Raw genomic sequence first — 15,944 nt, forward strand, 5'->3', positions numbered from 1 at the left:
TAATCCTTTTGTACCTGTAACAGAGTGGATATCTGGTTCTTACAAGAAGATGAGGGGAAGCCTACTAAATCAATTTACCAAATGAAGTAGCAAAAACATCTACAAGAACTAAAGGAGAGAAGCTAATTTTTTGTGTTATGGGAGAGCCCAAGATCACAATGTCTATAAAAACAAGAGGCCAAATTCTCATACACTAAGGCAGTGTTCTCAAACCTTTTTACACCCAAGATCACTTTTTAAATATCAGGACAAGCCAAAATCTACCCCCATCTCTTCCCCAAGACCCCAACCCTTACTTGAGGCCCCGCCATCTCCATTCCCCTCTTCTCCATCGCTTGCTGTCCCCGGCCCTTACTCACTCTCACTGGGTTGAGACAGGAGGTGCGGGTTCTGGGATGGGAATGAGGGATTTGGGCGTGGGAAAGGATGAGAGGTGCAAGTTCTGGGAGGGAATTTGGATTCAGGAAGAGATGGAGGAGAAGCTGGCCCGGGGAGAGGGGCTCCAGGCTGGAGAGTGCTGGGGTCAGGTACTGAAGTCAAGTGCTAAGCAAGCCACAGGCTTGTGGGGGGGGGGGGGAGGAGAAGAGTGTGCAGAGGTTTGGGTTGGAGTGTGTGAGAGGCTCAGGGCAGTGAGGATGGGAGTATGATGGGCTCAAGGCACAGGTTTGCAGTGTGTGGATGGTGCAGGAGTGTAGTGGCAGAATACTGGGGATGTGGGGGGTGCAGGAGTTTGGGGATGTGAGGGGTTTAGGGCAAGGGGTTCAGGTGTATGATGGGCTCAAGGATGGGGTGTGTGGGAGGTGTAGGGGTGTTATGATGCTGCAGCCAGATGGGGGCTTGGCGGCCAGGCTTTATTTTTAAATAAAATATGTCCAACAAAATGTTTCAACATTGTCTTTATTTATGGGTAGGGCGGGGAACATTATTTTGGGTAGGGGGACACCGATGCACAGAAAAAATCAGTTGGGGACCACACAAGTGAGATGAAAAAAACCCAACCCCTTCAAAAAACCCCAAGGCTCACTGATATGGTTCAAACTGAGATAGCTCACTTCCTTGGCACTCCAGCCCTGGGGGGGGGGGGGGGGGAGAAGAGGAAAGAGGAGGAGAAGGGAGGGAGAAAGGGTAGGTAGATAGGTCTGAAGTTCAAGGCCTCAGGCCAGATTAACTCTTCTGAAGTTCCAGGGTTAGAGGATTTTGTGGGCGCCCTAAGGCTTTTGGGTGGGGCAAAAAAATGAGGGGTCCAGTGTGTGGGACAGAGTTGCCAGTGAGTAGGATACAGATGCAGGTGCAGAATCTGGGTGGGAAGTAGGGTAGAGGAGCAAGCTGGGGGTAGGTTTCTGGCCAGGGGGCAGGGTGCTGGTGACTGTCTGGTCAAGGGGCAGAGGGTAGGAGCAAGGTGTGGTGGGGGTCTGGCCAGGGGGCAGGAGCGGTCGGCCGGTACCTGTGGGTCTCCAGGGATGAGTATCTCTCAAGAAGTATCTGCAGGCAGCGCTAGAAGAAGCACACGTGCGGCTCCTGTAAGAAATCTAGCCGCTCCAGATCCTCCACTGCTATCTTAACCGTCCCCTCCCCCACCTCCACAATGCACAGGGGAAGGAAGGCAAGAAAGTATGCGCGCTTCCTGAGAAGCTGGATCTGATGCAGAGCCGCGGGACTTCTCCCCCACCTCCACCACAGGAAACCAGCTTTGGCTCCAAGCTTGCGAGGGGCAGGAGGCTATAGCAGCAGCACGGGCTCCTCGTTGCAGTGGGGGGGGGGGGGGGGGTCGACTGGTTGGTGACTACTGCACTAAGGCCTCCTTATACAGTTCTGCAAGTATGAAGTAAGGGCACATATAATTTATTCTTGCTTTAAGGCTCCTCTACACTTCAAAAGCAATATAAATGTGAATCTAGCCCCAGAGAATGTCTATAAATGAAATATTTTTATTTCTTAAAAACATGGAAGATGTTAAAAAATACTTAAGCTAGCAATTAAGGAAGTTATTACCTGTGAAAGCAATTGGACAGAGAAAACTGGGAAACATCACTATAGACTAGTGTTTCTCAAAGTGGGCCCATAAAGCTGCTAACAGGCCGCTCTGGTTTGTTACTTACCAGCTCCACAGCTACAGAGCCTCATGGCTCCCATTGGCTGCAGTCCACCATTTGCAGCCAAGGAGAACTGCAAGGCTCTATGGCTGTGGAGCTGGTATATAAATGAATCAGAGCAGCCCATTACCAGCTCTCTCAAAGTGGGCCTACAGCCCACTTTGAGAAATACTGCTATAGACAGTAAGTTGTAAGTAACTAGGGAAGCCTCATTGGGAGCAGTGCTGTCAAATACAGTAAAATCTTTGTTATCCAGGCACGTGGAAGGAATAGGAGGGAGTATGGGTGTGAGGGATCAAGGCATGGGGTTGGGATGCTGGAGGGGTTTCAAATTCTAGATCCAGGCAGCGCTCACCTCTTGCAATTCCCTGCAACTCGTAACATGTCCCTGCTGCTCCTAGACGAAGGTGCGGCTAGGCAGCTATGCACACTGGCTACCCCCACAGCTCCCACTGGCCACGATTCCCAGACAACGGGAACTGCAGAACCAGCTCTTGGGGCAGGCCTGGGGTAGCACAGAGTTTCTGTGACTGTTCTTCTTCCTAAGCACAGCAGTGACATGTTGTTGCTTCTAGGGAGCCACACAGCCAGCTAGGTAGACTGCCAACCCCTCAATAACTGGACTATAAATCTGACATTCAATGAAGACCAGAAATGCCGGTTTATAGGATTTTCCAGCTGATACAGGTCAAGATAACAGAGCTTTTACTGTACAAGGAATCAGACTAATGCAACTCAAGTGGCCTTATTTACATTATAAGATGAAATATTTATTGAAAATAACCATTATTTGTATTTATGATTATTTAAAATTGTCACTACATTTCAAATTATAGAATACAATATTGCAAACTTAAATCTGTAAAGTGATTAATATAATCATTGTAGCACATATAGCTTATATTTATTAATGCACCACAAATTAAGTACACACTTATGTCTTATATTAGGTTCTAATGTTAAGCATACAAGACATAAGTATGTACTTGGATTTATGGTGCATTAGTAAATTGCATTCATACTGCTCTGGAAGTATTACAAGAACAAACAACATTTACCCTTATTTCACACTTACAAAACTGTATAAGGTGGCCTTGGTGTATAAAACATACTTAAAAGTAAAACCTACTTAAGCAAATAACACTGTGATATGCTCCCTCAATTTATTAAATCCATGAAAGTATTTCAAGTTACTGTCACTTAGATTTTCAGACCAGTATGCAAAATTTTAGCCAGTAAACTCTTAAAGACGTATCTGTGGGGAGGAATGCTGCCAGAAGCCCCAACACAGTTCTTAAAATACTTTAAGTAGATGACCTGCAGATTTAACAATCTTACTTACAGCATGGCTTTCCAGTTCGGCTATTTTTTCAGGTGTTTCGGAGCCAAAAAAATACATCCTGATAACATGATCTGTACTGCCCGTTGCTAGAAACGTACCACCTAAAAATTCAAACAATAATTAAAAAGTGACACACAAGAATTTTCATTTGTTACAATATCAGGTAGAACATGATAGAATTATAATTCTAACAAATAAAGTTCTTCACTGTTTTCCCATCACTATGCAAATATGGGGTAAAACTATTTTTCTTAAGATATACTTTTTATCCCTAAATAAGAAAAAGTATAAATCACTAAATTTTAGCATGAAAGATTAAAGAAAACTATAAGAATGGAAACTTTCTAAAACAAAGTAGCACCTAAAATTATCTACATTTTTAGATTAGAAAGACTTCTCCATACTTCACAAGAACATTACACTGTATATTTTTCACTGTAAATACCTACTAAACAGAGTTTTTATAGCAAAGAGTAAAGGGGGGGGAAATTCCAGTGACACCACATTTTTTCCTCCTCCTGCTTTTGTTATAAAAAGAATTCACCAAATCAGCAGGAACCGAAATAACCATAGTCAAAGCATGTAAGACAGGGGTTCTGAAACTTTGTGATACCGCGACCACCTAAACTTCTAAATGAATTTGTGAGAGCCCCCCCACCCTCACTGCTCCATGAGTAAAGCTGGGATTAGGCTTGGACAAGAAATAAACATGACAATAACTTTAGACAAACTAAATTTTTATTGGAAAGATAAAAAATATCAAATTTGGAATCACTGTTTTAATGTGAAGGATGGCTTGTTTGTTGTTGCATAATTTTTTAAATCTGGGTTTAATTGTCGAGATAGCCACACTCAGTTCTCGTTCCACATTTACTTTTGATCGATATTTGCTTTTTATAGCAGCAACTGCAGAAAACCCTGCCTTGCACAAATAAGATGTTGCAAACAGGATCAGTACGTTCATAGCCTTCTCGCTTAATTCTTTGTACTATTTTGCACACTGATCCAAAATTCAGACACACATTGCTTTAAAAATAAAATTCTCAACAGTGTCAGAAGAGATATCAATGATTTGCTCCCCCTCGGTAGTAGAGAGTGTACCAGCTATTAGTTTAAGCATTGAATGGGTTCCTTATCCAATCAAATTTTTCAATATCCATATCTCAGAAATAGTTCTTAAAGTGAAATTTTAAAGAAGAAAGGTGATTTAAAATAAAAAAATTCACATCTTCACTAGTGTGTGTTATTGTTTCAATAAATTGTTTTAAAGTAGGAAACATTTCCATTTTGCTCTGCCACAGTTCAACTTTCCTAATAAATGCTTTCAATTTATCATAGAGTTCAAGAATAGTATTATTACCATCTTGCAGTGAAGTATTAAGTGTTCAGCTTGTTGAATAGGTCACTGAAATATGCTAACCACCCCCCATCCCAGTTCACTCCTCTTTGCCTCAGACCCAGGTCCCCCTAGCATCCCCCCATCCCCGTGCACTCTCTCCTCCCTGAGGCAGGCATCCTCAGCCCCCAGCAGAGCCAGACACGGAGAAGCAATCTTACTTTTAAAGTGGCTGCTTCTGCTGCCTGGCCCCAGCTGCCTCAGCTTGCAGCTTGTAGGGGACGCATCACGTGGCCAGCTCCCAGTCTCTGCTGGTAATGTGGGCCAGAGCAGTGTGCGCTCCGCTCCCACCCAGCCCGGCTCCCCCCTAGCATGGCACCTGGCAATTGCCCCCTCTTCACTAGACTCTGTGGCGCTCCTCTCTCCCCCACCCCCGCCAGATGTGGCAGGGGAAAATTGACCAGACTGTCCCGAGATGCCAGGGAGACATAAATGCAAGCGGGGGGGGGGGGGGGGGGGGGGAAGAGATCCAGCTGAGACCCCCCCTGAAAGTTGCGACCCACAGTTTGAGAAACACTGATATAGACAGTAAGCTATGTGCAAAGTGCATACAAAGCCAGTACACTCACATTACACATTCTAGATTCAGGGCGCCCCCATTATAAATCGCCCCAGTATACATCCGTTCCACACTAAGGTCGTTGATGCTTGTAAGAACTGATGCATTATAAGTCCTCCCATTCTCTGCTCTTAAATTGTGAGGAAAAAAACAACCAATTTGTACAAATGGAAGTCAGCCACAGGCAAAAATTCCCCCGCTTTAAGTTGTTTCGCTATAAGTCCAAGTTTTTTGGAACGTATCTTGGACTTAAAGCGACGGCGGTCTGTATTCTGTTGCCCCTTTAGAATGTTCATGTGTTTCAGGGCATTCTAGTGGGCCAGCTTTGGTTACTGGAGAAAAGATGATAGGAAGTCAACACCATGTATTTTATTTACATGTGTCCAATTTCTCTTACCAGAAGATGGGCCAAACTCCAGTAATCACAGCTCAGTCACCCCCCCTTGAACAGCTACCTTTAGCACTCTCCAACCAGGTCCTCTTAACAGCTACAGAACCTTCCCTTCCTTGCTGAGCTATCACACTCCAGGCATAATACAGAAAAGCAGCAGCAGAGCCATCACAATACTTTCTTCCAACCTATTGTCTCTGCAACGACGTTTCAGAGTATTACTGATACCATATAACATTTGCATACACATACACACACACAGAAAATGCAAGAGATCATGGAAATATCAATTCAACTTATCAGTTACGTTCTTTAATGTCATGTAAGAGTCCTACACTGCATTGCAACTCTTGTTGCCTAATTACAAGGAATGCTCCAGAAGTAGTTGATGTGCTCAGTATAGGAAGGGGCCAATTGATTTGAAAAGCCCAGTTGTAACAAGTTCCGTAAAAAAGTCTTCTCCCTTCTTTCCCAGATGAATTTTACCTACTTGCTGGTCTGATCAGCCGTCCCAGAAGATGCCCTATCTCCCTGGAGCCTGCATTTGTCTGTGACCCCATGCTATTAATCCACGTTGACATTTATAATACTGCCAGGTATAACCCTAATCAGAACAGCAATGACTACAGGGATCTGGGAACAAAAGTGAAGGACTCAGGTGTGCAGACTTAGGTTACATATTATGGAAAACCCAAATATAAGAGAAAGTGGATGTGAAATCTCTGTCATTGGAGGTTTTTAAGAAGTGAATGGAAAAGCTTGTCAGGGATGGTCTGGGCATGCCTCAGAGCGGGAGGGGGGGAGGGGGGGGAAGAAGGGCTGGAATAGATAACTCCTAGATCTATTCTAGCCCAATATTTCTGTGATTCTATAAAACAAGATTTTGTAAGAAGAATGGAAGACCCTTACAACTGATTCTGTAGTGTAAGGAAAGAAGTCATAAGTTTAGTTTAATTACAAGGGTAGGACAGTTGAAAATGACAATGTTTCTGTAAAATCAGTGGGAAAAAAAAATGGACAACTTCAACATGCATACAACTTACCAACACTAAAAGAAGAACAAAGCATCTGAACTCCAGGTCTGGGTTTCTCTGTGAACTTCACTGGTCGATTACTTTAAAAGAAAAAAGTTGCTGAAAAATCAGGACATGCAATGTAAATATGAAAAGTTAACACAGTTTTCCGAAATCTGAGTTCATATTGCCACAAACACGTGCACGATTACCAGGGTCAAGGATCTAAAGCGATGTATATTTTCTTTGTGAGAAGTCAGAATTATAGTAAACTCAGTTTCTCTCCAGGGGCAAATTACTGTACATTTGATTTAAAAAAAAATATATTAATGAATTTATGAATACACAACCTCAAATACCAGAGATTATATGGAATACGCCATAGTTTGGTTTTTCTCGCCTTTGCAAATCTGATTTACACATCCATGACATTCCAACAAGTAGTAGGTTGGTGACATTGCACCACGAGTAAAGCTCAGCCTATGGAGTATGATATTTCACAGGATACTAAAGCTTCACATAAAAGACTCAAAAATTGAAGTTGTCCAAAGTTACGCAACAGCTATTTAAAAAGCGTGGTTTCACATTCTGTGATGTCATATCACCAGAAAAGCATTTACTGGAATGGTCATGAAACAGACATTGAAACATGGACTTGGGAGAGATGGAAAGGTAAAATTTTAAGTCAGTTATATGTGCAACTTTGTTTATTAAGAAAAATAATCCTGCAAATGAAATGCTGTTCTACCCCAAAAAATAACTGTAAAAATGGCACTGTATGTTTCCATGTTAATTACCTTAATGAATTTAGAACATGTGTACTTTGTTTACAAAAACCTCTCAAGACAAGAATTGTATCTTGTTTGTTCATCATCCACGACCTGCTTTTGACAGCAAAAATTACTACATGATCCCAGGAGGCAGAACCAAAGCCAGAACCTGCCCAAGCCCCAGTTGTGAGAATGAAAGGCAAAGCCATAGTCCAACAGCTTTAGCCCCAGGCAGATGACCTGTAACCTGAGTCCCAAAACCAAGGCCAAAGCCCTTAGGTTGTGGACTTTGGCCACGAGGCCCAGGCCCCAGCAAGTCTAATACCAGCCCTAATGATCCTATTAAAATGGTGTTGGGACCCATAGTGGGTCACAACCCAAAGTTTGAGAACTGAGTTTGCATTAGATATTATGAACACTTCCACAGAATAATGTTAGATTTATTCTGATCAGGTATTCCTACTCAGAACTAGGAATAGCCCAATTACTAATTTAGTAAAAAAATTGCATATCAAAACTGTAAATTGTGGCAATTCTTAATTGAACATGATAGCAGCTTCTTTTTAAACACACACACACACACACACACACACACACACACACACACACACACACACACACACACACACACAAGTTTCATGAGATGATCAAAAACAAGGGCGCCCAGAACAGGACTGTCCAAAACTACAGCAGAAACACCCAAATCTAACATACTGAATTAAGACTTTCAATTTTTACCTTTTCAGCTGTATATCTGATGTTGTAAGAAGCTAACAAATTGGATTATTCATTCTGCGAGAATGACTCAACCATAATTTTGTAATGAATGCAGTGTCGAATGGCACTTAAATATATTATGTAAGCTGTGGTGAAATGTTTTAAGCTTTACTGTGTGTAAACATCAAAAGATTATTTATATTTAACAAGTTAATTTACATTACAAAAAACTACCCACCTATCAAGAAAGGGAAGACAGCTGAAAAAATAATCACAACCCAATGACATACCTGAATTTCATGGAATCTACATCCCATTGCCAAAAGCAAACTGTTCCATCTGCACCAGTAGAAACCATGTATCGCATGGAGCCTTTGACAATTGGACTAAACTAAAATTAAAACCATACACAATAAATGTTAGTTTACAAGGTTTTTAGCCTTTTTTTTTCTTAAATTGGAATGTTCCCTGATTTCACAGGTAAGGATAAGAATTTGTTAATAATTTAGTTAATCTTTTAATTATTAATTACAGGAAGAGTTGAAATTCAATTGTTAATAAATACAACCAAATTGTAAGTCCTGAAAACAGAGTTTTGAGTCTTCAATTTCTTTTTTAAGTTGGGTTTTTGTGTATTCTAGATATAACTATATTTAAAAGGAAAAGAAAAGGCAAGTACAAGAGATGTTTACTCATTTTTAAAAACAAATCTCTATTGACTGCTGCAGTTCACTGAAAATGACAGTGACTCATTCTATGTAGCAAACAGCAGTCTAGAGACAGTGCAGGAAAACTGCATTAAGCAGATATTTGTTATAAATTCTGTTTTAACTAGGTCATACACAAACTAGTATCACCTAACCATTTTTAGGTACTTGCTCCATACATGTAGGTTTACATACTGATGCTTTTAAGAATACTGATTCAAAGCTGAACAGGTGGCTCTCTCTTTAAAAAGAGCTATACGTGAGATGTGAAAAGCAACGTAAATAGTGGTTAACTTTTTCAACTCTTCCCATCACAAAAAGCCTTATGCAATTTTGTAAAAGCAGTATTAAAATCACAAAGCTTAGCTAGAGCCAACAAGAAAATTCAACACAATTTTAAGATAAATGCTCAACAAATCCACCAGCCTGCTCACATTATGCATTTTAAAAGTAACGTATAAGGAGAGCTGAGACAAAGCAATACTAACAAGCACCACAAATTCTGCAGGAATAAAAAAGAACCTCATCTCTAGGAATGTAATAGTGTAGTCGATTAAACGATTAACAATCAGAAGGTGCTTATCAGTTAACGCTATCAGCTACACACAACCCCGGTTTCATTCCCGCCGGGTCTGCAAGTACATTATTTAGTGGACTGGCCGACAGGCTGGCTTGGTCCCAGGCTCCAGCCCCTGCTGTCGCTCTGCATTATTAGGGGACAGGGAGTCAGCATGCAGGCAGGTTGGCTCAGTCCTGGCTTGTGCCGGGTCCAAGCATCAACCTCACTGCGGCTCTGCATTATTAGGCAACTGGGAAGCCGCCGTGCAGGCAGGTTGGCTCAATCCTGGATCACGCTGGGACCCATCATCAACCTCCACTGTGGGTTGATGCCAGGACTGAGCCAACTTGCCTGCATCCCGTTCTCTTAATAATGTAGACCCGCAGCAGGGGCTGATGCTGGGACCCAGCATAAGCTGGGACAGTGCTTTCACTGCTAACCCTTATCGATTAATCATGTAGTCAACAAAACGTTTGTTGACTACATGATTAACAAATTACTCTGAACATCCCCACACAACTCCAGAGTGCTGGAGAAAAACAGAATTGGGTAGAAGAGAGCTTATCGTCTACTGATTTCTGTAAAACAAGTGGGTGGTAAGGATGACAACCTTCTACTTCTCTCTCAAACTAGTCAGACCTGGTGGGAAACTGAATACTTTTTCTAAAACCTGCTCTATGATTTAATAAAAGTGGAATTACTCGGTCCTAAAATGTGCAAAATTTTAAAGACTATGATTAATATATTGCATTCACAGTAAAATACATTAAATATTGAAAGTACAGTGTGGATTACCTACTACAGAATACACTTGTGTATTGTTTATTCCTAAAATATGAGTCCTATGGTTGGGTATTTTAAAAGCCAAAAACTGTGGATTGCTGTTTCTCAAGCACACAAGGTATTTTTCTTAATAGACTGTCAGACCAATTTAATTCTGAAATATAAATTTTTAGAATACTTTGTACTTTATACTGGTACATTTTGATAAGTAAATTGATATTAAACCTGAGAAATAGTTATTTGAAAGAAATATTTCCCTATGATGTTCACAACATCCTAACACATAAGTGGAATGTGAAATTTGTCTATTTTTATCTCTATATTGAGAAAATTCAAACCATGTGACAAGAATTAAATATCAAAGTTCTGATTTAAAAATGCATGTTGATGTAAGACAGTTAAGATGTGTTTTCCCTAAATATTAAATTTTATTTTTGTTTTGTATTTGTTGTTACAGTATAAATGTATTTTCTCTGCAATAAAACGTAATTTTACCATAATATTATCCTTCAATTAATAAAGAACCAAAAATGTTCTTCCATTGACTTAAGCAGGAGGAGGAGTTAGGTCAGAATATCACAGTAATTTTCATTAGGTGCCCACCTATGGATTTAGAAGCCTAAGTTCAAGCATCTAGAATCAAAAAAACTGAACTTACTAAATGTCAATACCCTACATACACTTTGAAAGAAAATTCAGTCATGTCAAAGCCACAAAGAATAAAATAACTTGCCACTTAGTAGCCACTCTAACTGCCACTCCCCTTCCAACCTATCAGAACAATTTCCTATAAAATTATCACTGGACAAGTCTGGAGTTAACCACCTTAGTTATAATGTTACCGTTAAATTAAGTAGTCTCAAAATACAAAAGAAATAACTAACTTTCACTGTCAGATGGGATTAACATTAACAGAGCCATGAAGTCTAGGCTCTTATCACATGGGTAGCAGAATTTCCCCGGACTCTGATCACCAACTAAGAGTCAGGTACCTGTCGTCCTACTTACACATTAGCTAATCTTAAGCCACATCTACGTTGCCAGACAAAATACATACAAGATATGGAACTCCAGCTACGTGAATTGTATAGCTGGAGTCAACGTACCTTGCACCAATTTTCAGGGGTAGTCCCCCAGTGGGAAGTCGATGGCGGAAACGCTCCCATCGACTTTGCTTACTCCTCATAACAGCAAGTACTTGTGCTGACAAGGGTGCTCTCAGCATTCGATTTAGCGGGTCATTACTAGACCCGATAAATTGGACCCTGAGGATCAACTGTAACACTGTCAATACTCCAGTCAGTGGAAATGTGGCCTTAGTGCATCCTATTACTTTAGCTTTCATGATTCATAACAAAAACAATCCTGGTCATGTGTCTACACTGGAGGCACAACAACAGCAGAGCTACAGCGGAAGCTATACCCCACAGCACAAATACAGACTACAGTGGTAGAATGGGTTTTTCCTATCACTGGAAGTACTCTACCTTCCAAAGCAGTAGCCCACGGGGATCAATGTAAAAAAAAATTTTTGTAGACCTACCTGTGTCTACATGATAGATTACGTTGGTATATGTATGGTGCTCAGCAGAAATTTTTCCACACCTTTGAGCACTGTAGCTTGGTTGATCTAAGTTCTGAGATCAGGCTTATGGTTTTTGTCCAATTTATCTAATATTTTGTTTATATGTTTAGCTAAACTAGTGCCTTCTTTCAAGTTTGTTTATTTTTAAATAAGTGGAATTCTGTGATTTGAGAGCCACATTGGGCTGACTGACTTCCCCGCTTCACAACACCTGAACATACTTTTTGCGCTTTTTTGAACATATTTTACAGTTCAATGTTGGAACACTTAGAAAAAAATCACATGTATATTCCTCAAGTCAAGACCATCACAGTACTTAAGCACTGCATAATTCTTTTTAAAACAGTACACTGAGCTCAAACTCTAGTTAGTTAGAAGCTTAGGCAGGATGCTTACTGAAGCGGAGGCAAGAGAACAGCAAAATAAATTGATTCCTGAATGCTGCCTTTTACAGTGTTAGCTCAGAAGCACTAAGTTTGTTTCTATTTGGTCAATGCTTTTCACTTACACACATTTCTCAAAGTTCGATACTGGAATTTTATCCAATACAACAATTCTTACTAACAGCGAAATAAAATAACAAGATCAACAAAAACATGTTACCTTCTGTTTTACATTAACATGGTCAACGATTTTCACACTGAATTTGAAGGCATAAAACTAAAGATAATTATGGTATTAATATGTAAACACCTCAAAGCTACTACACGAATGACAGTCATGCCCACTAATTAAAAATATACCTGTAAAGATGTAATGGATCCTGTGTGTCCCTGGAGCACAGCAACTGGTGCACAAGTCCTCAGACACCATACTCTGATCATTTTATCACAACTTCCAGCTGCAATCATAGTGTTTTCATAATTCACAGCCATATCAGAAATCTCAGCTGAATGACCTCGTAAAGTGGCAAGCAACCGGCCATTGTGTGTAGACCAAATTTTCACCAAGCAATCATCTGACCCCTAAAAAAAACAAAAAACAAACAGGGTTACTGAATCTGGTATACGTTCGAGTTTATATAAAATACTCAAGATACCATTTCCTTCAGTTTTCTCTTTAAAGATAATAAAATCCATTCAAAGGCTGGAAAATAAAGATTTTCTATTAAACCCTGCTTATGCTATTGGTGCTTATGGAACTTAAAACTTATATTGCATAGTGGCTAGTTACACACACACACACACACACACACACACACACACTTTACCATCCATTGAAATCCACAACTCTGAGTTGGGCACCTAGCTGCTTATATAAAATATATGGAGAATTAAGCACTTAGATATACACACTCAAGATCATCTCATCTGAAGAAGGGGGTTTTGCCCACGAAAGCTCATGATGCTTACACACGTCTCGAAGGTGCCACAGGACTACTCATTTTTAAAAGTTGTTGACAAACGAGAAAGACAAACTGGAAAGCATCTTAAAATTAGCCAACAGGAAATACTAAGAAGGATGTGAACTTAGTCCCACCTCTTTCACCAAATTTGGCTTCTATCTCTGGTTGGGATTCTGACTCATGAACCTTCACCTGGAGTTAAGTGCCTAAACTGTTAATTTTTTTCCCCAAGAAACAGCCAAGGGAAGAAAGATGGACTCACCCTCAGACTAACTATTAGAGCACTCACCTATGATGTGAAAGACAGGCTCAATTTCCCTCTGCCTAATGTGGCGTAGGAATCTGAACTTGGATTTCCACCTCAAGTGAGAGACCAAGCCACTGAAATATAGAATATCTGGTGTGGAACTCAATCTCTCCTGTTGAAGCTACTCTCCTGTGTATAAATGATTAAATATTCTTTGAGCCAAAGAGAAAAAAGTTACTATAGTCCAAGGACTAGGTAGGAAATCCAAGTTCAGATCTCTTCTCCACATTAGGTATAGGAGAGAAATGAACTCCCACTTGCAATTGAGAGCCCTGGTCACCAGAATCAAGATAAGGAAGGCAGGCTCAGTCTCCTTCTCCCGGCCTCACTACTCTATCCCAGAACTGAGAAAGTTCTGACATGCTTCGAGAACGATTACTGGAACAGGCCCCATAGGTGAGGAAACACTCAGTCTGAAGATTAAGCAGAGGCATAGACAAGAGATTAGAAAAGTAAAAGGTTAGCCAATTATCCAGTAAGCATTAGCTTTACCAGCATGCTTACCAAGTAACTGGTAAACGGGAGGGCCAACTGGAGCACGTCTCCTTGTCACCTGCTACCCCTGGCAGGGTCCTGACCAGCAGAAGCCCCCCAGCCACATGGTTAACCACTTAAATTATTACAATTCTATGTTTAACTGGTTAACTTTTTTAATGGCTATTTACATTCCGACATGAGTCAGGCATGTGGACAGTGTGCATCAAACTGAAACCTTCACATCTAGAGGACACTACTAGTAGAAACTCAGACCCTGAGGAAATTTAGGTATCAGTTGAGGAGAGGTTTTGATAATCTCAATGGTGCCTAAATACTGAATTTAGGTCTGTAACATCCCTTTTAGTTACTTACATTATTTTGTTAATTTAGCCCTAAATGGAAAAAAGTTTCAGCTTGTTTGATAACACAAAAAAAGTGATCATTTGCTATTCTGACTTACTCTGAAATTCACAGTACCTAGTTTCACCCAAATAGATAATAGTTTCTGATAAGGATGTTAAGAATCGGGTGACTAATTGTGTAATAGATACAAATTATATTGAGTACACAATTAGCCGATAAGCTGCGGCTCTGCAGTTTAAATGTAGTAGGATTTGGGTGCGCAGGCAGCCCAGCTCCTACTACATTTAAACTGCAGAGCAGCAGTGAGGGTAGGTGTGGGGGGCAGGACTCAGCAGTTGCAGCTCACGCCAGGTTCGTGACTGCTGCGACTCTGCTTTTTAAACGTAGATGAAAAAGCCTGGCAGCTCTTACTATATTTAAAAGGCAGAGCCATAGCATGGGGAGCTCTCAGAGCCAGCTCCAGGACTACCTCCCCTGCCCCCACTCTGAGCAGAGACAGTGCTTTTGGGGGGAGACGGGGAAAGGGGGAGGAAAGAGACCAGCTTTTAAGCTGGCTCCCGCTTCCACCACCCCCGCAACCTCTGATACAGAGGCAGCAAGGGGAGGAGGAGTGAGTAGTGACTTGACTACCCGATAAGCTTAAGCTTATCGGGTAGTCAACTAGTCGAGTAATCGCTTACATCCCTAGTTTCTGATATCAAACACAAACAGAAGAGATCTAAAATGACATCAAAATAATCTCATTTTTGTTAACTTTCACTGCCAAATCCCCATAATAATGGCAGTTAAACTAAATCTTTATCCCATAAAACCAGACAACTTCTCTGCTGACAAGCATGCAACACCCTAAATATTGCAATGTGTCAGTGACAGAAGCTTGTATGTAGAGATTAGTAGCTAATAAGCAATAATGGCTAATAGTTCAAAAATGTCCCATCCGTACACAATAAATGAAGTCAATGAGCTAATTAGCTTCATTTCTGAACTTTACATTTTGAAGTCTTAATATTTCAGGTATAACCACTGAACATTTTAAATCTATTTTTCCAATATCTAAATAGAAATAGCGCTAGAAAACTCAACATTAACAACATCAACTCACAGTAAATATTCTATGTCCAGTCCTATCAAATGCAACACAGTAGACTGCAGAGAGATGGCCAAGAATCCGCCTATGCATCCTTATGTGCTGATACATACTTCCTGGAAATGATGTATTATATGTTGCATATCCAGTTAATTGTTTTGCACGATATACTTCCACTAAAACAGAAATACAAATAAATTAATGAATGTAAGCAAAAAATATTATCCTGTGAAAATTATATATATTGAAAGGATATTTCTAGATGTCATAGATGATTATAGTAAACCAGGTCTCTTGTATATAGCCACTGCCTTGCTTCCATAACCAGTATATTACTGGATTTAGTAAAACGATTCTTCAGCTTGTGCACAGAACTCTGAGTTTGTGGGTTTATGTTACATAGAAGCAGGGCAGCTTTTTAATCTTGTCCCAAATAAAGTAGGGTTTTTT

The 15,944-nt window shown here is 40.5% G+C and overlaps 1 protein-coding gene across 8 annotated transcripts in view; it reads right to left on the bottom strand.

Moving 5' to 3' along the window:
* The window catches only part of BRWD1 (bromodomain and WD repeat domain containing 1), a 134,626-nt gene that overhangs the window by 105,497 nt on the left and 13,185 nt on the right, over window positions 1-15,944 (bottom strand). For 7 of the 8 annotated variants that reach the window (XR_012898106.1, XR_012898105.1, XR_012898112.1 and 4 more), the window contains exons 7-11: window positions 15,510-15,670; window positions 12,659-12,880; window positions 8,572-8,672; window positions 6,825-6,895; window positions 3,436-3,536 (exon numbers count right to left, since the gene is read on the bottom strand). Coding sequence is in view for 3 of the 8 variants with exons in the window: in XM_075911992.1 (XP_075768107.1) it covers window positions 3,436-3,536; window positions 6,825-6,895; window positions 8,572-8,672; window positions 12,659-12,880; window positions 15,510-15,670 (656 nt within the window). In the remaining 5 variants the exon portion in view is untranslated. Of the gene's footprint in view, window positions 1-1,444; window positions 1,724-3,435; window positions 3,537-6,824; window positions 6,896-8,571; window positions 8,673-12,658; window positions 12,881-15,509; window positions 15,671-15,944 lie in introns of those variants that run through there. The other variant, XR_012898107.1, reaches the window with a different exon arrangement.

This window comes from Pelodiscus sinensis, chromosome 1 (assembly GCF_049634645.1).
Source record: "Pelodiscus sinensis isolate JC-2024 chromosome 1, ASM4963464v1, whole genome shotgun sequence".
Classification (NCBI taxonomy): Eukaryota; Metazoa; Chordata; order Testudines; family Trionychidae; genus Pelodiscus; species Pelodiscus sinensis.